This window comes from Rhinopithecus bieti, unplaced genomic scaffold (genome assembly GCF_001698545.2).
Source record: "Rhinopithecus bieti isolate Rb0 unplaced genomic scaffold, ASM169854v2 scaffold_8601, whole genome shotgun sequence".
Taxonomy (NCBI): domain Eukaryota; kingdom Metazoa; phylum Chordata; class Mammalia; order Primates; family Cercopithecidae; genus Rhinopithecus; species Rhinopithecus bieti.
The window spans coordinates 626024-650769 of NW_016806193.1; the positions used below are offsets into that span (position 1 = coordinate 626024).

Sequence of the window (24746 nt, forward strand, 5' to 3'; positions counted from 1 at the left end):
AGGAAGGAAGGAAGGAAGGAAAGGAAGGAGAAAAGAAGGAAGGAAAGAAAGAGAAAGAAAGGACAAATCACCTGCTTTGCTTTGGTAATGAGCTTCCAGGTATGTGTTTATGAGACACTCAGGAGAAACATGGAGAACCTCAGGTCACCAAAGCACCCATGGTACATTTCTGGGTGAAGAAGACTGGATCGTTTGAGAATCAACTCTTACCGATATGGCAAAAACAAACAAACAAACAAACATCATTCTTCCCACAACCATAGAGCTAATTAGAATACTAACTTGGGAAGTCTAGAGACCGGGATCCTACTTCCAACTCTTAGTTTTTACAGGGCTTCCTCTCACTCATCTTCCAGGTCTTAGCTTAAATGTAATACTCGCCAGGTGTAACCTCCTGTCCAGAATAACTCCCCTCAAAATGTGTAACACAATTTGAGATTATTTTATTTGTATGTGGTTTTTGGTTGTGTCTCCCATATCTAGCATTAAGCCCCATGGTGGGTGGGAAACTCCTTATCCTTGTCTTTCATGTGACTGTTTAATTTTTTTGTTCTCCAACAGCTGGCACATAGCAAATCTGTCATTAAACATCCAATGAATGAGGCATGTTAGTCTTGATTTGGTAGATGTGGGAACTGAGGTTTAGAGAAGTGAAGTGATTTGCCCAGTGTCACACATCTAGGAAATAGGCTCAAGCTTAGGTCTGCCTCACCCCAGAACTGCTCTGCTTCCCCATGTAAGGAGGAATGATTGGGCGAGTAACTGGGAGGGGAATCAGTGGGAAGATTTCTGAAGTCCCTTCCCACTCTTTCAAGGCAACACCTAGAGAATCTCAGACCCCTGGAGATCCTCCAGTCCCCTCTCCTCACTGTGTCTTGATGTATTCCAATTATAGGACCAGGCCACTGGCTGATTTTCCCTGGAGGAGTTGATTTCACACTCCAAAATACAGAATCAAACATCCTTGTAATAAGTTATTCACTCAGAAGGATCTGACTCTTCCAGTGTTTTACAGACATCGTATGTTCAATCCTCACCAAACCCATGTTAATTTATTATCAGTCATATAGTATGGTTTCCCTTTAAGCAGTTGTCATGCTCAGGGTCAGGTTTCTGCCACAGCTGAGGGCAGAGGGGAGTGGGTGGACATGAGGCGGGGAGCTAGAAGAACACTTGAGAAACAGCATGTAAATGAGACATGGCTTTATTCAGCAGCTCTCTCATCAGTGGCTTCCTCACACCTTTATCTCAGCTGTCTGCTCTGGCTCTTCAGCTCCTCTCAGCAGCCGGCTCCCATGCACTGCTGCATGACCAGCCTGCAAGGCCAGCTGTAGGGTTAGCAGCTTAACTTTTCCTCCCTCTGGGCACCAGCAAGCTGAGCCGTGTCCTGGCTCCCCCTGGTCTGTCTGCCAGACAGTCATTCTCCCTTACATGGGTCAGTAGCTTCACTGTCTCTGGGCACCAGCACCTGCACAAGAGCCATGTTGAACCCAAGAGAACAGTGTCAGCAGGGCAGTTATGCCTTTTCCAGGCAATAGTGGCTTTGAACCAAGTATGAGCTTACACAAACAGATTATATAACAAGTGGAGTATGCACCTGTGCCTTAAACTCGCTGAGTCATGCAGGCCTGGATGTCTGCTTCGGCCTGTTCCTTGACCAAAGCACATCCATGTACCTTACACTCCACCCCCTAGGCTGAAGGAGACATAGGCCTTGGACGTACAGGTTATACATATAAGCTGTGGGCACACGGGCCCGATATCTACACATAGACTTGACACATGAGCCTGACATATAAGCTTCAGTGAGCTGTCCAGCTATTGGCATGGATTACCATAGGTGTCACCTCCTTGGTGATTACCATTCACACTGCCCTGAGTTCAACTCAATAGCTACTTTGCCTATGCCTGGTTTCAAACCATATGGTGTCAGTACTAGGCTGGACTGCAACAACAGTCCAGGCAGCAGTAGCACCTTGGCTAGACCCATCTGTATACCATACCCTATTAGGAATGGAAGGACACCCTTCCTAACAGTGAAGGCGCAGGGTCTAGGGATGCCTTAGGCCCCATGGCCTTATCTTGCATTAGGACTACAGATCCCAAGGCTTCTTGTAATTCTGCTGCTAAGGGACTTGTACTCAGTGTACTCCACTGTTCCAAGGAGGCAACCCACTTCACTAAACTGGATGTCTGTGCCATCCCAGTCTGGGAGGTTGTTACCCATGAATGCATCCAACCCGCTATAGGGTAAATCATCTACACAATGACTATAACCCACCCTGCCATGCTCTCACAAGGCTGAAGGGCAGCATATGCAGTTACTAACTGTGTTTTCAGTCTGGGGAAGGTGGGGGTCATTACCCATGAATGTACCCATCCTGCTATTACTAACTGCTTCTCTATTAAGGAATACTGGAGCTCAACTCTCTTCCACAGCTGTGACCAAAAGTCTGTTGGCATTCCGAGGCACTCCATGCACTGCTAAAAGCCCTAACTGAAACTATCTGTGGTCACATGTACATTAAGTTTAAATGGGCACCCCTGGCCAGAAAGGTTGCCTCAGTCTTATCATCCCAATCCCAGGCAAGTGAGGCATTGCCACTTCTAAATCTGCAAGAGAATCAGAGGTTAACATAACATCATCAATAAGATCATGACACATGGTAGGGCTATACATATAGCCCTGCAGCAACACTGTGATTCGCCCTCCCATGAAGGCAAACTATTCCTGGCTCTCTGGAGCAATGTCAATGGAGAGAAATGCATTGGTCAAGTCCACCACACAGTTGTACCATCCTAGTTCCATTGTCATGCAGTCCATCAAGTCTGTGATAGATGGCACAGCTGCCAAGCCATGTAAAATATCCACCCCCAGAACGTTTTCAGGTACGGGAGAGATACACAGTGCACAAATGGGGAGTCAAGCAGCTGATGCCAAGGTGCAAGGACACAGGTTTTGCTTTCACTGACCAGCTTTCATAGCTGTCTATGCAGCCTTGCCTGGAAACTTATCCAGGTGCAGGGACGAGTGGATTGCCAAGTTCACATGTGGCTCTGGTCATCCAGTGCCCCCCAAGCTGGGCATCTCAGCCAGTCTCTTATCAAATAGAAAAGGCTTTACAATTCCACCTGACTGCAGCAGGCAACCTGTGAACTGGAATGCTCAAGCAGGACCAGGTTGCACAGCAATGTCCTTCTCTCAAATGACTTTCACTAAGTCTGTACATGACTGCCGACATTACTTGCTTAACCCCCACAACTCAGCAGGGACACAGGCACCATAGGAAATGTGTTTCACTGTGGTAGGGAATCCCTGGGCTGACCCCTGGACTTGAACACCCAACAGCTGTTCAAGCTCGATTTTCTGGTGGATCACAGGGTAAGCCCACAACGGAGGTTCCTCCTCCTCCCTGCACTTGTCCTTCAGGGACTGGACGTGCACTTCCTACAGCACAGCCACAAATGCCCATCTGACTCTACTGGCATACTCTTTTTCTCAGTGCCGTGCACTTCCAGGTGCTTCAGCGCCTTCTCCACACTCACAGGAGACCTGTCCACTGCCTCCCATGTTTTCACTGGGGCTCATCCTCACAGCATGGCAGCCACCAGGTATCACAGCTCATGCTGTGGCCACAAAGTCAATTCAAGAGCCCTCAGGGACTGAAGACTCACTCACCTCATCTTGTCCTCGTTGCCGATTGCTAGGTCCATGACTACGCCAAGTGTCACGCTCAGGGTCAGGTTCCAGCCCCAGCTGAGGGCAGAGGGGAGTGGGTAGACATAGGGCAGGGAGTTGGAAGAACACTTGAGAGACAGCAGGTAAATGAGACGTGGCTTTATTCAGCAGCTCTCTCATCAGCAGCTTACTTACACCTTTACCTTGATTGTCTGCTCTGGCTCTGCGGCTTCTCCCAGCAGCTGTCTTCCATGCACAGCTGCATGGCCAGCCTGCAAGACCAGCTGTAGGATTAGTAGCTTAACTCTTTCTTTCTCTGGGCACGAGCAAACCGACCATCTGCCAGATGGTCATTCTCCCTTATAGGGATCAGTAGCTTCACTTTTTCTCTGGGTGCCTGCACCTGCACAAGAGCCATGTTGGGCCCAAGAGCACATCAGCAGGGCAGTTATATCTTTTCCAGACAATAGTGGCTTTGAGCCAAGTATGAGCTTACACAAACAGGGTATATAACTAGTGGAGTATGTGCCTGCACTCTAAACTTGCTGAGTCATGCAGGCCTGGATGTCTGCCTCAGCCTACTTGTTGACCAAAGTACATCCATGTACCTTACAGCAGTGAGGACTATGGGGAAGGGAGAAATGTAACCCAAAAGCCCATAGGTATCATATTTAACTCGATTACAATGTCTTGTGTTTTCAGAGCTCAAGAGAAGTGACAAGAAAAAATTATGGTGTATGTGGTTTCAATAGTCATGACACCTCCTTTCCATGTATCTAACATTTTGAACTAGTTGAATACATAATTATCATTCCTTCTTAAGTTTATTATATGATGGTATTAATAATACCTTACTGTATATAAAGCGGTTAATATAAGATGAAAGGCCAAGGTAGTTTCTTTATAGCTATTAAGCACTGAAATGGACATTTGTTTTTATATCCTTCAATTCCAATCTGCTACATTTTAATGTCTCAAGGATTTTTTGAACGAAGCATTTTGAAACAATTATGCTATTCTACCATATCTTTCTTATAGGAGTATTAAGCTCCATGCACACATGCCTCACAACATTGTTGCCACTAGGAAATACAACCATGTATGTTAAGTGGTGGACACAATACTTGGCCCATAGTAGGCACTTTAAAATGGCCACAATGCACAATCCTTTCTTACTTTTACCTGCACAATTGCCTATCACACACTTAGGACTCCTGGCCCCAGAGAAATGTAAATGTCACACAAATCTCTGTATGAATTGGAAGAGGGTAGCATGTAAATACATATTCCATCTCACTTAGTTTTCTCAGAAATTCAGAGAGACATAGGGGATGTCCCTGTTTTATGGATAAGGAAACTTGGAGACAGAAAGGGCTATCTCCATTGCCACAGCATGGGGCTTTGGACTCCATCATTCCATTCTTTCTTACCAAAGACGCTATCTTGATGTGGCACAAAGGGTTGCGACATCCAGTGTTGGCTGATGAAAACTAGAATTAAGCATTGAACCATTAAAATAACTTTCTCTTTATTTCTACTAATACGACTAATACTAATTGGTTACAGGAAGAGAGCATTTAGTCATGAGGAGTAAGCAAGTCCACACCAGGGGCCTAAAGATGGGATTCCTTTCAGCTTCAGCGTTCTGTGTCTCAACCCTAAATTGTGGAGTGAGCTGGAATAGCTTCTGAATGCTTCATCAAAGCCTGTGCAACAAAAGCTAACAAAGTTAAAAAGATCAGTTTTTCTGGACTGCTTGGATGTTGATTCACTGGGGCAGACAGCCAGACAGATTTAGCTAGGGATTAAGCGTAAATTTCCTATTTTATGGCCCGGAACATCTTATTAAGGAGCATCTGCTATTTACAGTAATATTCGTTAACATTTATTGAGAGCTTATGCAGTGCCAGGACCTGTTCTAAATGCTTTCCACATGTTAACACATTTCACTCTTACTACAATCCTTATATCTTTTGGTCAAGTTCTTTCCATTTTTAAAATACAGATTTTAAAAACTAGTCACTTAAAACTGCCACACACATGCGTGCACACACACACACACACACACACACGTGACTCACAAAATACTGCTTTGCCTGTGAAGGTTTCACAATGCCTTGTTATCATCAGTCAGTCTTTTCCTACTAAAGTTAAGTGGCCAATTAAGACAAAAAAATTCTGAGGCTTTTTTTCTACCCCTGATTAAGATTGAGGTGGCAGGTGTTATAGATAATATTCATTTCACCTTTTGAACTTTCTGGAAAGACCTGGTGATCTTGCCAGCTCCAGCAGCCTTCTTGGCCACAGCAACTGTCTGTGTCATACCACAAATAGCAAAATGACCCAGAAGAGTTACCCTCAATGCTATTTTTCAATGAGGAAATCAAGGCATGAGGAAATTAAGCAGCTTTCCCAAGGTCACATTCCAGAGCCCTTGACCCCAGTTGACTTCTGTGCAATAACTCCTCTCACTGTGCAAAACGATCTAGTGTTTCCAATAATGACCCCAAACTATTGTAAGAAGCTGGATTTCAAAGTTAAATTAAGATGGCGCAAGCCTGTAATCCCAGCACTTTGGGAGGCCGAGACGGGCGGATCACGAGGTCAGGAGATCAAGACCATCCTGGCTAACACGGTGAAACCCCGTCTCTACTAAAATACAAAACTAGCCAGGCGAGCTGGCGGGCGCCTGCAGTCCTAGCTACTCGGGAGGCTGAGGCAGGAGAATGGCGTAAACCCGGGAGGTGGAGCTTGCAGTGAGCTGAGATCTGGCCACTGCACTCCAGTCCGGGCGACAGAGCGAGACTCCGCCTCAAAAAAAAAAAAAGATACATTGGAATATTGCAGCATGTTAGTGTTAGGTGCATTTCATCGACTTCCTTTCGAAATGAGCAAGAAATTCTTTTGAGCTTAGCCAAATTATGAAATGAACTAGTTTAGCATTTGCTTATGTCCCCTCTTAGGCCATCCTGTCTTCCAAGTGTCTCTTCTTTCTGGGAGACTTCTCAGAGTCCCTGCTCCTAATTATTGGTGCCTGGTTCCCCACAGATTCACATTCTACACCAGGACAGACCATGACATTAACTGTTGAAACTTTTAATATTGACTTAGAAGCAGCAACCAACACAGAGATGTAACCACCAGTGAAAGTTGGAAGCTGAAATGTACTAAGATCTTGTGCTCTAAAATAGCACCTCTTAGAAACTCACCTACTCTTCCTCAAACTCTTAGCTCTAGAATTCTCTGACCATGACTTTGAAATACTGATATATATTATTCCAAAAGACAATCATATTTGTGGTAGAAAATACAGACAAACAAAGAGAGCAGGATACATCCCCACATCTTCCTACCTGGAGACATCCATTATTAACCAATTGGTGCAGTGCTTTCCAGGCCTTTAACTAAGCAATTATGCCTGTGCCCTCTGAGGCATGACAGCTATTTACACACTCAAACACAGCTATTTTGGTTTGTCTTTATTTATTCTCCAAGCCACATTTCTCTCACTTGCCAGACAATTATTTTAGACACCACGTCCCCAGTCCTCACTCCATTCTACCTTCATCTTCCAGCTGAACCAAGTGCAATGCTCTTCTTCAGAAGGACCATAACTTCTCTCAAGCCAGATATTAAGCTGCTTTTGATATATCTCATTAGAGCAACATCATCCTAATAACTGCCTTCTGTTTGTTTATTTGTTCTCCACAGCTTTTTGCAATCTTTGCATTTGCAACATGTGGTGGCTATTCTGGAGGCCTGCGGCTGAGTGTGGACTGCGTCAACAAGACAGAAAGTAACCTCAGCATCGACATAGCGTTTGCCTACCCATTCAGGTAGGGAATGGTGGTTCATGCTTGCTAGCCTCACAGAGGGGTCTTTCTTTCTTCTGTGCTTTGTCTCAGAAAAGTGCAGTCTTCCAGGGACTTCTGGGTAAACAGAAAGGATTCTGCCTGCACCCACGGAATGCCCAAACACTGTGCCCACTCACCACCTAGTGTGGGCACTGGGAGGATTTATGAGCTGTGCCTTCAAGACAGAACTGACTCTGCTCCAAAAAAAAAAAAAAGAAAGAAAAAAGAAAAAAAAAACTTGCTACAAAGAGAAAGAGGGAGAGAAAAAGAAAGGGAAACTGGAGAAGTAATTTTAAAGTACGATCAAATAAATTCAAGAAATATTTTTAGCACTTTGCCTTTCTAATGCACATTTTGAATCAAGAATGACAGATTATTTCCCAAATACATTTGACTGCAGAAACTTTTTTTTCGCGGAGTATCCCAGAGTATCTGTATACTATGGAACACATCCTTAATATTTATATGTTAAGTATATATATGTGTGTGTGTGTATATATATTATATTATATATTATATATATAAAGTATATATATGTGTATATGTATACTTAATATATATTAAGCGAACTGTTCCTAGTCTAAGACAAAGATGACTCCGTTCATAGGTGATGAATCATCGTAGAAAGGTAGCATTGATACCAATATTCTTACTGGTTTTTAAGAGTAGAGCTGACAAAAGTTGCAAATACCTTGCTCAAGTAGATACTCTCCTAACTAGCTAATAAAAGAGTAAAAGAATAGAAAGCTCAGAAATATTAAGCACATAATCCCTGGAAATTTAGTAATAAGAGCTGTGCTGTGCTGGTGGAAGTGGACATGCAAGCGCTTGACTTCTGAAAGTTCTGGACCAACCTGTTGGCTTCTGGAGGAGAGTGGCCAAGACAACGCATGCTTTCAGATTAACATGCAGGATCTAGGACAAGAGATGAGAACTGCCAATGGCCGGACAGCAGGGCTGGGATGCTTGGTAACATTATACATGAAAACATAAGCTCGGCATGGCTTCTGCAGTGATTTCCCACTAAGAGATGTGGCAGGAGCAGGTAACTTAAAAGTCAGTCTCTCAAGGTTTAAAAGGCAGCAAGCCCCTAAACATTGAACTACCAGAGCCTAGGACTCTCAGTCTTTTCCTCAAACTGGAGGAGAGTAATCAAGAGACCTATCTGAACTAGAAACAAGCGCCTGAGCTGGTGTGGCAGGGGAGAGCAGGGTGATATCTAATTTCATAAAATCCCTGCTTAAGGATACAATGTGAGAAGACACTTCAATCACAGTTTCCAGCACTGGGCTTCTTTAATTTCTTCCCAAGACTACAAATTCAAATGACTGGCCCAGTGAAAGGCAACTAGAGAAATTAGATCAAAATGTATTGCCATCCATAGCAGCCCCCTCATTTAAAAGATTTTTACTTGGATTCTGAAACAAATATGGTTAATCATTATATTTTTTAGTAGCACAGCTTTTCTTTCAAACATTATCTCACTCAGAAGTTCCATGTATAAAATAGACATGAGTTACTGAGACAGTCGGAGCAGGAGAAGAAGGGAACTTAAAGCCCCTAGCCAGTCCTCCTCGGCCTTCTCCCTGCCACACACCTTGCTCACTCCCCACCGTACAGACCTGTAAGATCTCCTGGGAACCCTAGGTCTCCTAGAAACAATTCTAACACCACTGTTGTAGGATAAAGCAAGAAATTGTTTGCCACCCTGCTTACCACACCTTACATTTACTGTCTACTGTTAAGGAAGGATTAGCCAATCTCCTTTTATAGAATGTCTTGTAATTTGCCCCCATTAATGTTCATCTAGGAGATATACACACTGTTCCAAAACAGCTTAATTTACTAGGGTTGCAATTTCAATTTTACATTTGCATATTTTAACATGTACCATTATCCATGTACATATTCATAACCTGTACCATTATGAGGAAAATCTCAGTAATAAGCCAGGATTTATACAGATTATTATGAAGACATTTGTTTCAGAAGAAGTACGGTTAGCAAGATGTTGGTAATATAAATAATTAAAAAGTAAGAAGTAATGATATCCAACATTATAAAGCGTGGGGAGAAATGTAGATTCTCACATGTGGTTGGAAATAGTGTATATTGATAAAGCCTTTTTGGAGGACAATTGGAAGTAGGTATCAAAATTTAAATGTACATTCTATTTAATCCAGCAATACCATTTCTAGATATCTACCTTCAAAAATGTTCATATAAATACACAAGTACATGCATGTAATATGCATGTAATGATGTGCACTTCAGTGTTGTTAATAATTAAAGATTGAAACAAACTTGAATGTCCATCAGCAGGAAGCAGACTCAATGAATTATTTACGTATGTCCTATGCAGAAGTTTTAAAAGTGAATGTACGGATATGGAAAGATGTTTAAAATGTATTACTAAAGAGAAAGTAAGTAGCAGCATGTTAAGAAAAAAAACATAATGGTAAATGCAGAATATAATTTTAAACTTATGCACCTATATGTTTATATATATTTGTAAAATGTAAAGTCTGGAAGGATACAGACAAACCGTTAATAGGGATTACTTCTGGGGAGGGATGTGTGACTGGTATGCAGAGGTCATACATTTACTTTTCACTCTACATACTTGATATTATTTGAATTTATTGAAATACGCATATTATACCTTGGTAATTTTAAAAGCACTCTTTAAAAATGAGTCATCCTATGGCTTCCAGTGAGATGAAATGATAAGACACAGCTTCTGGAGAGAAATAACTTATAGGAACCCCATCTGAAATTCTAAAGGGATTGAAGTAGATGAAAAAACTCTATTTTCAAGGTGAATGGCAAGAAGCAGCTGTTGAGACAACTCAGCGATTTGAAGTAGCAGATTATGAAAGCATTGCTTATGCTTAAAAAAGTTATTTTCTTCTAAAATGTCACAAGCCGATGCCAATGATTTGATGATAATCTCAGAAATAAGATAAGAACATTCAGTAGCTTTTAACTATTCAGTGTATTGCAAAGACCAAAAGGACAATAAAGTCAAATCATTTGAACAAAAACAATTAGTTTGTAAATGATACATGAAAGGAAGCTACTTAACCAGTTATCAAACACATGTTTTAGGATGTAAGATGTCAGTGTTGAAAATTCTAGATAACTCACAAAATATTAATGTGCTGCTTCTAATAAATATGCCAAAGTGTATATCTCCTTTACAGCACCGTATGTATGTGTTCCTGATTCCTATCAGAAATAATTGACATCCAGCAATGTATCATTTTGTCATAGAAATAAAACATTCGTCACCTTATCTTCCTTATTATTTGTGATTAAAATGAACAACTACTACTTAATTGTTTTCTATCTGCAATAATATACTAAATTTGATATGAAATTTACTTGATAACTAGCAGGAGAGTAGTTCTACATTCCATATTTTTGGTACTTCCTTTATGCACAGAAGTGGAAAGTAGGGTGTCTCATTTTAAGGTACTTAATATATTTGTAGAAAGCCTACTCTAGGAATGCCAAGTAACATTTTAAACTTATACATGAATAAAAGATAGAGAAGGACAGAGTTGAGAGGTTAAGGGGCTACGGGAACAAAAATTTTCATGGCAGAGGTACTGGAGAAGGGTCAGAATGATGAATGAATGAACAGACATGTGAACATTTATTGCAAAGGCACAATGTGCCAAACACTGTGCTAGATACTTTGACATATATTAGATTACGTAGTCATTACACAGACTCTGTGAAGAAGGCTACTATTGTACTGTTTGAGGAGACTGGGCTGAGAAACATTTTGTTGACATCACACAGAAAATTAAATTTAAACTTTCAGATTTTTTAAATTTTATGATTTGAATAAAAACAAGAAGAAAGCAAAGTTCAGACTGTTTGGAGCATGGTGAATAGTACAAAAATTTATGATGGACAAAAGTGATAAAGTTAGAAAGGCCATTTTTTTCCCTGATTATAGGACACCTTGAATTCCTTATAATTCCTTGAATAGGAAGAAGAAGTTAAAGCTGACAAAAGGAAAATAACAAGGAAATCTATTTTGAAGTAGAGAGTACAAGTTAGAATTTGATCATGCAGAGTTTGAGATGCTTGTTGGAAGCACAGGGGAATTTTCTATCAGGAAGTTTCACGCTAAACCCTATGTAAGATGAGAGAGGTGAATACTGAAAATGAAGCTTTAAGAGTCATCATCATGAAGTCACATCTAGATGAAGAGAGGTCACCAAGAGAGACAGAATGGAAACTATGGAGGATGCCAGTGCTTGTAAAAAATGAATGAAAGGGGTCACTGAGAGAGACCAACAGGAGAAGACCAAATGGGAAAGAAGATGGATGAACCAGAAAGTTCAGGTTTTTCAGAAGGTAAGAAAACTTTACGCACACGTATCCCAGAACTTAAAGTAAAATAAATAAAAACAGAAATAAAATAAAATATAAAAAAAGAAAACTTTATGGATGCTACCATTCAGCAGCATTGAGTACCTCAAAGAAAGAAAGGAGTGAAAACCAAGAAAAGCCATCGAATATAGTTAATGGTGGTTATTAAAACTTTCATGGGACATTTCAGTTGGAGAGAAAGCATGCCGAGCTGTTCGGGAATGGAAAATAGAATTCAGTATATTTTCTCTCAGACCAATACAATGACAATTTTGAAGGACCCTAATTTGCTTATCTTAAGCCTTCAAGATATGATATTTGTGGAGAAAGAGACTAAGTTTTTTAATGACCTTCTAGTAGAGAAGGTGCTCACCTCTTGTTTCTTGGAAGTAACCAGCTCATTGAATGCCATGATGATAAATTTATGACCTTGGTTGAACAAATAACTAATAAAAAAGATTTTCAGTTTGTAAAAATCTTCCTTCATTTGAGAACAACTAAATATAGGGAATAACAGAAGATTTATAATAAAAAATAAAGTAGTTGTTATGTCACTTCCATGTCTTGAGACCTCATCAAGATAAAAATATTGTTTGCTGTCAATTTTAAGCATTATTTTAGATATGAGATTAGTAATCACAGTTCCAGATAATTAGCAAAATTGTCCTTCATCATGCCTCAGCTTTCTGAGTAGCTGGGATTACAGATGTGCACCATCATGCCTGGCTAATTTTTGTATTTTTAGTAGAGAGAGGGTTTCACCATTTTGGCCAGGCTGATCTCAAACTCCTGACCTCACGTGATCCACCTACCTTGGCCTCCCAAAGTGCTGGGATTACAGATGTGGGCCACCATGCTAAGCCACAAGTCCCTGTGACTGTTAAAGGGCTTTCTCTCACCACTGGAACCTGCTTGGTCTATAGGCAGGGCAGGCAAGAAATACTGGAGAGTAATGTCTCTTGGAGCAGCCTTTACCCAATGACAAATGTGAGTTGGAGGATAACAATCCCAACTTCCTCACCCCTCATGTGGCATAACACTAAGTCATGTACCATACCATTTCCCAGAGGCACCAGCAGGACGGATCCACCCACAGTGCAAACCTGATCAACACACCTTTCAACACCTCTTTTACCTTTTCTGTCTCACTTCTCCACTGTCTTATTGGTGTTTTCAGAGCTGAATCCTCTAAGGAGTTGCACTCAAATCTTGATCTCAGGGGCTGCTTCTTAGAAGTCCAACCTAAGACATTGGCATTGCATGAGAACATTACTATCTTTAAACAAGATAGATAGATGAGTAGCTAGATTGATCAATTGCTTGATTGATCAATCGATAGAGTAAATCCCTACTTCTTCTCACTCTAAATCGTATTATGCAGTAATACTCATTCAAAAACAAACAAACAAACAAACAAATAGTTTGGTTGGAAATCAGTCACTTCAGTTCACAACACTTCCCCTTGTCGTTTTCAGTTCAGGTCTCATACGAAGCCATGGTTGGTTTTCTCCATCCGTAGAATCTTAGTATATATGGTAGGTTTCTCCCAATTGGCGGTCATAGTAGGGTGTCCTTCAATGTCAGCTTCAGATTTTCTGAAAATCAGATGATGGCTGAGATTTTGGAGGTGCTGCATGGGGCCTCTGAAATGAAACCTGGTTAGGCATAGTTTGTATTTTAGATCAGCCCATCCCAAGTATATTCTCCAAATTTGGTGATAAACCTTACAACCTTCCTCCTCAAAGGTTTGGGTAAACTACAAAAACTAGTTATATTTATAAAGATTATGTCATAACCACTGCATCAAAATGTTAACATATTTATTTCTAGGTGGCAAGATTATGAGTGAATCAAATACTCTTTTCGCACTTGTGCCAACTGTTTTACACTGTTAAAGCTGAAGGAATATAGTGTAGCTTGGACTCTAGAGACAGACTACATAGGTTCAAATCCTCCACTCAGGTACTTATTAGCTGTATGATATTGAGAAAATTGCTTATCACTTCCGTTCCTTATCTGTGAAACAGAAACAATGTTACCTATTTCATAGTATTGTTATAAGTATTAAATAAGAACAATCATATATATATAATATATACTACTAAGTAAGTATTATATTATATATATACTTGCTTTAAAACAAAACGAACCCTGACATTCAATACATTGTCATATTATTTTTATTTCATTATCGAGTAAGGGCAATTAAAAATCAACTAGAGTGCTAGAAAAGATATTTATTTTGGTTAATTAGCAAAATTACCCTTGAGACAACAAATGGCCAGTTTATTATATTTTACTCAGAATGGGATCTTCCTCAACCCTGCCTCTGCCTATATAAAAACATTAAAGGGTGCACATATTTAACTGTCTCTTGATTAACTTGCTTTTAAATATTTAATGTTTATTTGGGTTGCCCTAGAATGTATTACTATTAGGCCTTTTTTAAAATTTAACTAATGGGGGAATGAAAACGCCCCCTCAAAGTGACAGAATGGAGAACTCTTAGTGGCACTAGCATAATCTTTGGGAGGTTGGCATCGGTGGAGTAGGATACTGAGGTTTAGTCTGATCTTTGCGATCTGTGAAATTCAGTTCAATGAGAGGTTCCACATTGAGGGAGAGGAAAGCCGGTGCTGCTCAGCTGGGTGCTGGCCGAATAAGCACCATTCCCCTGCTCATGACTCTAGCCACTTGCTCTGTCGTTCCCCCACCCCTGTTGGGAACACGGGGGCAGGTGCAAGTAGATGCCAAGAAAGCTGTGGAGTTTGGGCCATTATCTAGTATCGCTAGCTCTGCCAGGAAGAAAGCATTTTATCCCTAAGATGCATAACCAAGAGCAGTGATGAGAAACATTTTTTTTTTTTGTTTTTTTACCATGATAGCCAATTTGGGGAAAATAAAAGTGTGAAGGGCTGCAATTTTTTATATCTTGTGTTCAGGAAATGCTGCACTTGCAATTACATTTAAGTATTCATTTATTGTTTCTCATTACCAAAGGGTTTCACTCTTTGTGCCTAAAATTTCAGAAACTTTATAGCTACAGCATCTCATTCTAATGTTTTGCCTTAAAATAAATTTTGTGTATGATGAGACTTGGTGGTGCTACAGGGCAGAGACTTTGGGAGACGTAGAGGTGGTGTGGCCAAAGGGCTAATGGTGAATTTCTAACCAAATCCAAACTCTGTTGCCTAGTGGTTGGGCAAGACATAGCTCCCTAAATGGTAGTGAATTGTGCAGTGGAAGCGTCCTGGGCCCATAACTTTATTGGGCCTCAGTTTCCTTATTATAAAAAGGCAATAATACCTGTACCTTCCTTATAGTGTGGTTGTAACCATTCAATTAGATAATGTGAGTTAGTTGTGTAGTACAGAGTCTGGCACACATTGAATGTTCCCTGAGTTGCTATCATTGTTGTGGCTGTTATTATTAAGGGAGTCTAGTGAAAGAAATTGGCACCAGAATTCAGCTGTAGACCAAGTATGACAGTCCTGTTTGGAAGTTTCTGTAGTAAAGAGAGGAACTATCATTTGTAGGGAACGTCTTGGGGATCACAGAAAATGATCCAAATATGCACCATGGCTGTTGGCATGAAAGAGGTTAAATGAAAAAAGTTAGTGAATGACAAATTAGTCTACCCCATCTCCACCCCACTGTTCCCCTCTCAATCTGTATAATTGCAAGATTGGAACACTTTTGTTGCAATGCTTCCCCAAAAGGAGAGTGGTGGTGGGGAATTGGGTAGAATGTATATTTTAGTTTGAGTTTCTGCAAAAGCACATATTGAGACCAGGATTTGAGTGCGAGTAGTTTTCTTGGAAGGTGATCCTGGAAGCACCAGTAAGGAATGGGGACATGAGACAGGGAAGGGAAGAAAGCTAGATTAATTGGCAAGATACCACCTTTGGCAACCAGGGCATCTAAGATTTTTAGGAAACTGTGGGCAACATGCCCCAACAGTAAATCCATCTGGCAGGTGATGAGGCTGAGTAATTATACCCCCACTCCTGTTGGTCACTGGCCAAAAGCTGCTCCTGTGGGTGTTAATTCCCTGGGACTGCATGCAGACCTAGCATGTGCCTACAGCTGAAGAAAGTCTTCTTGCAAATTCATGGATGCTGACATTAGAAAGCCATCATTGTATACAGAAATGGGGAGAACAAGAGAGATACAGGTGGGCAACCAACAGCTTCTAATTGAAGGATAAGGAGATCCTTCAATCATTCTTTCTAGATCTGTGAATGACCCCATCCTGTATAATTTAATTATTCTCATTAATTCTTTATTAAGCACCTGCAGTGTATAAGGCCGTGAATTACATAGGCACTTGGTATGCATTTGTTGGTGAAGTAGACATGACTATTTCCCTCACAAAATTTACAATTAGTTGGAGATGGGAGAAAGACAAAGAAGTGAGAAATATAAATAAATACATATATATGCATATATGCATGTACATAATTTTACAAATGTAATTTCTATGAAGAAAATGAACATTGTGCAGAGAAGTAAAATAAGTATTGGTGGGAGTGGAGAGGACCAAATAATACATACTCAGAGGGAACATCACTTAGAATGTTCTAAGCAAAGAGAAAAGCATGGGCATGGCCTTTAGAGAGAAAAGACTGGAATCTGGGGGAATAAAGAGAGACTCCTAAGTGGAGAGGGGAGTGACATGAGACAGCAAAGAGACAGGGATGCAATCCCAGTAGGTATCAGGTAATGGTAAAAGTCTTGAGAGGAAATTAGGAAGATTAAGGAATAAAGAGAGAAGCTGTACTATTTTAGATTAGCTGATTGGGGGAAAACCTTGCTGGTGAAATGAAATTTGAGTGCAGACCTGAAAGAATTAGGAGAGGGAGAGCCTCAAAGATGTCTGAGGGGTATGTTCCAGGGAGGGCAAAGGACAAGAGCAGAGGCCTGAAACCTGAGTTTGGGGAGAGTTTGAGAACCAGCAAAGAAACCAGTTTTGCTGGATTGGAATGAGGAAGAGGAGAGGTGCAGGAGATGAAGTTGAAAAAGGAGGCAGAGACTGGATCCTGTAGGGTGTTGTGGGTTCATAGGAGGAAACTGGATTTGATGTTGAGTGAAATGGGAAGGCATTGGAAAGGAGACATACTTTGTAAAAGATCTTGCTTATGGCTAATAAAAGTAAATTCACTTAAGAGGTCATGGAGCAGGGGTGAAGTCAAGAAGGCCAGTAAGGAGGTGGCTGCAGCCATCCAAGAAAGAGATGGTGGTGGCTTGACCCAGCGTGGAGGCAGCAGAGAGGGAAGGCATGGTATGTAGCATGCCATGCATGGTTTTCCAGGCCCCACTTCCAACGGTAATGTGCATCTACAGCCCAGTCCTGTTCGTTAGTTTTTCCATCACTTTTCTCAGTGATGTTGGGTAGTGTGTCAGTCTAGGGACCAACTTTAATATTTTGTTTCTTGTTCCTGATTTTGGTTCATGGGCACCCCTTGGACCCACTAGGTTTTTTGTTTTTTGGGTTGTTTTGTTTTGTTTGAGATGGAGTCTCTCTTTGTCACCCAGGCTGAAGTGCAGTGGGACTATCTCAGCTCACTGCAACCTCTGCCTCCCTGGTTAAAGTGATTCTCCATGCCTCAGCCTCCCAAGTAGCTGAGATTATAGGCAGCCACCACCACACTCAGCTAATTTTTGTATTTTTAGTAGAGATGGGGTTTTCACCATGTTGGGAGGCTGGTCTTGAACTCCTGACCTCAGGTGATCCACCCACCTCAGCCTCCCAAAGTGCAGGGATTGCAGGTGGAGCCACTAGTTTTTCATCACTGTGTGAGTAGTCAAAACACAAGAAGACAACCCGCAGATTTGACTTGAATGATGAATCTGCACAATTCCATTGAGATGTGTTTGTGAACATATTTCTGAAGACCAGAAAGCAATAAGAAATTTATGAAGTAGATAATAATCCCACTTCATGGAATATGATTTTAAACAAGTCATTGCCCAAATCAGTCAGGGTCCATTCAGGAAAAGAGAGCTCATGCCAGGTGGTTCAATTACAAAAAGTTAATGTAGAGAATTAGGTACACAGGGTTTGGATGATTTGGAAAGGGTCCTTGAGGCAATCTGAAGATGAACGACGGAGGGAAGCCACCCCTAAGGGTAGAGCAAGGATTGACAAAGAAAAGCTGTTGAATAGAACTGGCTGGCCCCCCACCTGTTTGTATATGGCCCACAGGTGAAGAATGGCTTTTACACTTTTAAAGGCTTATGTGTATATGCTTATATATAATTTTTTTTTTTGAGGCAGTCTTGCTCTGTCACCCAGGCTGGAGGGCAGTGGTGTGATCTGGGCTCACTGCAACCTCCACCTCCTGGGTTCAAGTGATCCTCGTGCCTCAGCCTCCCGAGTAGTTGGGACTACAGGCACACACCACCATGCCAGCTATTTTTGTATTTTTAGTAGAGACATGGTTTCACCATGTTGGCCATGCTGTTCTCAAACTCCTGATCTCAAGTGATTCGCCTCCCTCGGCCTCCTAAAGTACTGGGATTACAGGCATGAGCCACCATGCCCGGCCTAAATGTTTATGCTTTAAATGCTACATAAGTACCTACAAAATACTATCTTCAGTTTTGCCTTTTGACTCATAAAGCCTAAAGTGTTTACTCTTGCCCCCCCACCTTTTTTTTTTTTTTTTTTTCCAAAATGTATTGACTCCTAGGCAAGAGGCACAATGAGAGGAAGTGGTCTTGTTAGAGCCCAGGGTGGAGCCCGTCTAGCAGAAGCTGAGAACATGGTGAGAGAAGGCGTCCAGTGGGTTCAGGAACCAAGGAAGGGATGCAGCTACTATAAGAGATGCTCACCAAAGCAACAAGAGAAAGGGGTGAAATTCCCTAGTTTTTCCCTTGCTCTAACCCTCCAGTCTCCCACCAGAGCTTCCCAATGACTGAATGTAACTGGAAGCCAGTTGGACAGGATCAGGCCCCAGACTGAGATCCAGAGCATGGGAGGAGTAGGGCATGGGATCAGAACAACCAGATGATGACAACCACAGAACCCCTTGCTGAACCTCAGTTTCCTACAAAATGACAAAGCTGGATTTAAGACTTCCTAAGAGAGAGTTAGACTGCTAATCTATGAAAATACAGAGGAACAGTAGAACTTGGCTTTGGCTGGGAACCCTGATAGTGCCCCAGCCACTGCTGCTCCGGCGAGAACAGAGGGAAATGTAAAGACTCAAAGCGTTAATTTACATAAGACTCTTTGAACCTCATAGGGCTTGCTCTGAAGCTTGTTCTATTTAGGTAAGATCTGAACAGGCTTTTAAAGACCAGGATTGGGACACTTACTGAAAATGATTGTAGGTTATGTAATCAAGGCTGTTGTTTCTGTTGAGCTCCCATAGGGAGGTGACAAGCAGCAGAGATTAAATCACTGTATGCTGAGTGGGCCTTTTATGTAGTTCTCAGTCTCACTGTGTGTAATTTTATAGAGCAGGCATGGGGGAGTGTGGTGGGAAGAACCTCATTACCAGGGAGAAGCTTTACACCCTAGAAGAACACAAACATTGCTGTTTTCAAAGTTATAAAATAAGTTCTCGTTTTCCTTACATCTGTTTTCTTTCCTAGAATAGGAAAGAGAAACAGAAAGAGACTGACTTTGAGTTGCCTAGAAAAGGACAAAAAACATCCAGCTGTAGTGACAGCCTCGGAATGGCAGAAGGAAACAGCCCACTCTTATCTGTATGTTATATCATGTGCCTTGAAAATGTGAGGTGCCTGCACCGTGGTCCCATTAACCTCCCTCTGTGCTTCCTTCTCTTCCGGAAAGAAATGTTAGGATATTCTTTGCGTCCCCTCAAGCAGGTGGCTGGAAGTCCCACGGTATACCTTATGGGGTCAAGCTGGTGTCAGTTGAGTGGTGGAGACCTGTGTTCCCTCTCCTTCCCCAACCCCAGCCCATCCCCGATAGAATGGCATTTTGTGAGCCATGAGAGGACTTAGATTCTCCAGGGCTGAGAGGTTCCAACAGAGAGGACTGGCAAGTATTCAAACTGACTCGCTAGTCAGATGCTCTGGCAGCCAGAGCGGAGACATGAAAGCATCAGGACTTGGGGCGTCATGAAGTGACAACTGGAAAACTAGGATTCACATTCTTAATTCCCCTTCCAGGATCCCACTGTGGGAATTCAGAAGCCCTGGATGTGATCAGAACTTTAGACTCTCTCGATGATAGGTTGAAAACTCCCCTACCTGCATGGTAACATGTAGAAAGCTCATTTAAAATGGAGATTCTAGCCAGGTGCGATAGCTCACACCTGTAATACAAGCACTTTGGGAGGCCGTGGCAGGTGGATCACTTGAGGTCAGGAGTTCAAGACTAGCCTGGCCAACATGGTGAAACCTCGTCTCTATTGAAAATACAAAAATTAGCCAGTCATGGTGAAGCACACCTGTAGTCCCAGCTACTTGGGAGGCTGAGGCAGGAGAATCACTTGAACCTGGGAGGCGGAGGTTGCAGTGAGCCGAGATAGCACCACTGCACTTCAGCCTAGGCAATAGTGCAAGACTCTGTCTCAAAAAAAAAAAAAAAAAAAAAAAAGAAAAGAAAAAAAATTTGAGATTCCAAGACCCTACCCCAGGGACACATTTAATCAGTATCTGGGTAAAGCCCAAGGATTGGCATCTTAAATAATCCCCAAGTGAGCCTAAGACCTGTGGAAATTGGAGAATTGCTGACCTAAAAGGAATCAGACAGAGCTTTGATTTGTAATAGCCTGATATTTTGTGTTTTAACATTGATTGATTTTTTTTATATTTGGGATTACACTTTGATTTCAGTAAACAATTACCTTATTTATTATACTTAATAAAAAAATTTAAGTACCATAAAAAAGCAAATAGATATTTCTATTTTTTGTTATTTTCGAATTTTCTTTTCTGACATATATTACTCTTAGAAAGAAAAACAATGAACTTGAAAAGAAAGCAAATGGTAATTTAAATGTGGTAGTGATAGGTGAACAGTAGCAATATCACCACCCCCCCAACAATGTGCTTTTGAGCATGTCCCCTTAAAAAAGGCTGAAGTGCTAGTTGCCTTCTCTACCTCAGCCAAGTACAAATGAAGGTAGAGATCAAAAAGTAGGGTGGATATGTTAATCCTTTGTATATATATGGCACAGATCATCATCATCGTTATCATTGATATCATTATTATCATCAAAAAAGGCCACTATTGATAATTTTACCATATACCAGTGGAAATCACATAACACATATTATACCAGTCGGTGCTAACAACACCTCTATGAGATAGCTACTCTAAACTCCACTTGACAGGTCAGCAAACTATGGCTCACTGGGGTTGAATGCCTTGCCCTAGGTTATATAGCTAGTAAGTGGCAAGGCCATACTTAGAATGTCTGGATCTGACTCACATCAAAGACCATGCCCTTCACCAACACACTGTAAAGGGCAGCAATGATGCCCTGGAGTTGACAAGTCCCCACAATTGCAGAGACTTCCTCCTCATTCCTACATTTATTGCCTATTCCTCATACCAGGCAAACCAGGAAGGTCAGAGGAATTCAGCGAATGGTTCTCAGAGACATTGTTTTCTTTGGGACTCAGAATTACTGGTATTAATTTTCCAGTTGATTTCCTGAGACCAGGAATAAACTGTGAAGGAAGAATGACTCTAGGCTGGAACTGAAATGATTGTTCTTTTTCCTTTTTGCAGCTGGCTAGAATTTGAAATAAATAAGTTGTTGCTGATACAGTTTGTAGAATTTCTTATTTTTCATTTTGAAATATTCTATGCCAAACTAGCAGCTGTCACTTAGAGACTGTTAAGGAGTCACACAAATGACAGGGTTTTCTAGGAATAAAGTTATTCCAAAGGGTTTAGTGCTGTAGCTGATTCTCATTTCCCTGACAAGGGGTAGATTGTGGAGGGAAGAAGGAGATGAGCTGAGAGGTCCCATATACTAATCAAAAAACTTGAACATCTTTGATTGCAATGAAGGATCTTTAGTTATCATCTCTTTAGGCTTAGTGCTGTGATCTAAGAAGTAAGTGTAAAGTGCAGAGAATCACTTTTCCTAAGTACAGAGCTGGGGCTTCTTCCAAGGTATGCTTGATTACCTTTTGGCATCTTTAGAAATTAGCTATGAATTATGCTCAACAATCTCTGTACATGTGTTTTATTTTAGTACATGCACCAGGGGGTTCACTTTCCACTATTCTTCCACCATCTTGCATTCCGTTGTCTAAAACAGTTAAATTTTCTGTTGTTTATAACCACATTTTAAAATATCCTTTTTTATCAGAAAAGTAGCACTTTTTTGTTTTGTTCTGTTCTAAAATCCTTTTAGCAAAACTATGGAGACAGTAAAAGATCAGTGGTTGCCAAAGGTTGGGGAGATGTGGGGTGTGGAAGGAATGAATAGTTGGAGCACAGAGGATTTTTTTAAGGCAGTGAAAGTACTCTGTATAATACTATAATGATGGATACATGTCATTATAAATTTCTCCAAGCCCACAGAACGTACAACATCAAGAGTAAGCCCAAATGTGAACTATGGACTTTGGATGATAACAGTATGTCACTATATGTTCGTTAATTGCAACAAATATACCTCCCTTGTGCAGAATGTCAATAACAGGGGAGACCGTGCCTGGGCAGGGGAGGGTTATATGGGAACTCTTTGTATCTTCCTCCTAATGTTTCTGTGAGCCTAAAACTGCTATTTTTAAAAAGTATTTATGTTTTTAAAATTCTATTGTATAGAAATGAATTAGAATATTAAAATCCTTCTTAATGTAACTTCTCAGAGACAATCTCCACAGAAGTTTTGACGTACATTATTTTAGGGCTTTTCTTTTAATGCATTCATTTTTATAATTTTGATGTAAATATTATTTTACAAGTCATTTTATTAAAAGAATAATTATAAATATATTTTCATGTCAACCTTTATGGATCTACCACCTGTTTTTTGGACCTCATAGCTATACTATAATTTCTTGCATGACTATATCATAATTTATGAAGCCAATTACCTATGTGGACAGTTAGGTTATTTTGGTTTTCCACTATCACAAACAATGGTACAATCAAAATAATTTTGTAAACTCATCTGTCAGGTAAATACCTGGGCCAAAATGAATACACACTTTAAATTTTTATAGATTTTGCCAAATTCCGCTCCAAAAGGCAATTTATATGCCTATCGGGAGGATATGAAAGTGCCTGTTTCTCCATTCTTCCTAATATGGAATACTATAAATGCATTTACTTAATTACTTTAGTGAGACTGAATGCTTTTTTATATAATTATTAGGCATTTTTATTCCCGGCAAAAAAAAATTTAAGAAGAATATGCTCACATTTCTTTATATTTAATTGCTGGCGTACCCACCTTATCTCTTGTCCGCCTGTCCCCGGTTGTTTTATTGTCGGTATTCCTCAATGCATACCTTTGATTTACTAATTGATGCAACTCACTTTCAGTATGGTACCAGGCACTATGCTTGGCAATGAAGGGAATTTAAAAATGAAAAGGGAATGGGCTTTCTTTTTATGGAGCTTCATTGTTTTTAAGAATAGATTGATATTGATCAAGTTAAGGCACAGAGACATTCCATGGCTCATCCATCACCCACTGCAAGTCCTTGGTTGTACAGGAGTTTGCATAAATATTCCTGAAATCCTTACCCAATATGACCATCACACAGAGTCACACTGCAGATAATTAGAATTAAGGTCTGTTCATCTTTACTAGTGACAAAGAAGTCTATGACAAATCGCCCAAATTAACAAATTAATATTTACACAGTGTGAGCGAACATTTTGAAAATTTGTATATTGAATTAATTTACATCATGGTGCTCATCTTAACAACCCTTATTAAATGTTGGCATTGAAAAGAGTTTGTTTCATAGTACTTACAAAGAAAACTCATTTTCTAGTCCCTGTTTCCTCACAGATACAACTTATGGTGAAAGAGTTTGTCTTTAGGTTTAATTTTAAACAGTTTATTCTTACTTATCTCTAGATTTAGTTTATGTCTTGCTAAAATGAGAAGGGACTGGTTCCTTCAATGTTCTTCTAAGTCATCACAATTATCAAGAGAGAGTAAATGCCACGGATAATACTCCATTATATGTGTTGTGGGGTGTTGTTGTTTTTTTTTCTCTCTCTCTTTTTTCTTGTCAGTGTGAGCCACCATCTTTGACACAAACTTTGCCGTTTCCAAATCTGAAATTACTACTCTGATTACCATGGTCTTTAGAGATGGAATTCAGTCCCTCTTCAGAGTGAATATTCTTTAAAGACTGATAAAGCTTAGTGTTTCCTTTATACAGATTTTTAAAAAGTAAAGCATAAATATTCCGTATGGGAGCAAACAGTGGCACAGAAGAAAATGAATGTAAATTCCTTATGTTGTGCAAGACTAAATGAAAATGTAATGTGAATTCCTCCCTAACTCAGGCTCATCACTGGGTGCCAGATGACTATGTGTTTCTGTAGTTTTAAAAATCACTTCAATTTTCAACCAAATGCCGCTAGCCAGATAAACAGTGTGTCTCTGGTGCTTTTATAATGCTTTTAGAAGAGAAATACAGGGAGTAAGAAAAAAGAGTACACTCAGCTCTTCTTTCAAAGTCTCACTGTACATCAGCAGAAATACTCAGAGATGTGTTGAACTTTTGAGCTCTCGTTCATTCACTCATTTGGTCAGTACATCTGTGTCAAGTGTGTAACCAGATGAGGATAGGGTACTTGCCCTCAGTAACAGAACTGGTCCATCTTTAGCCATGTTTGGGTTCTAAGGGCACCACCATCTTAGCTA

The 24746-nt window shown here is 40.6% G+C and overlaps 1 protein-coding gene across 2 annotated transcripts in view; it reads left to right on the forward strand.

Moving 5' to 3' along the window:
- The window catches only part of SYNPR (synaptoporin), a 340390-nt gene that overhangs the window by 202417 nt on the left and 113227 nt on the right, over nucleotides 1-24746 (forward strand). For both annotated transcript variants that reach the window (XM_017875010.1, XM_017875011.1), the window contains one exon: nucleotides 7391-7515. In XM_017875010.1, the coding sequence (XP_017730499.1) occupies nucleotides 7391-7515 (125 nt within the window). The remainder of the gene's footprint in view (nucleotides 1-7390; nucleotides 7516-24746) is intronic.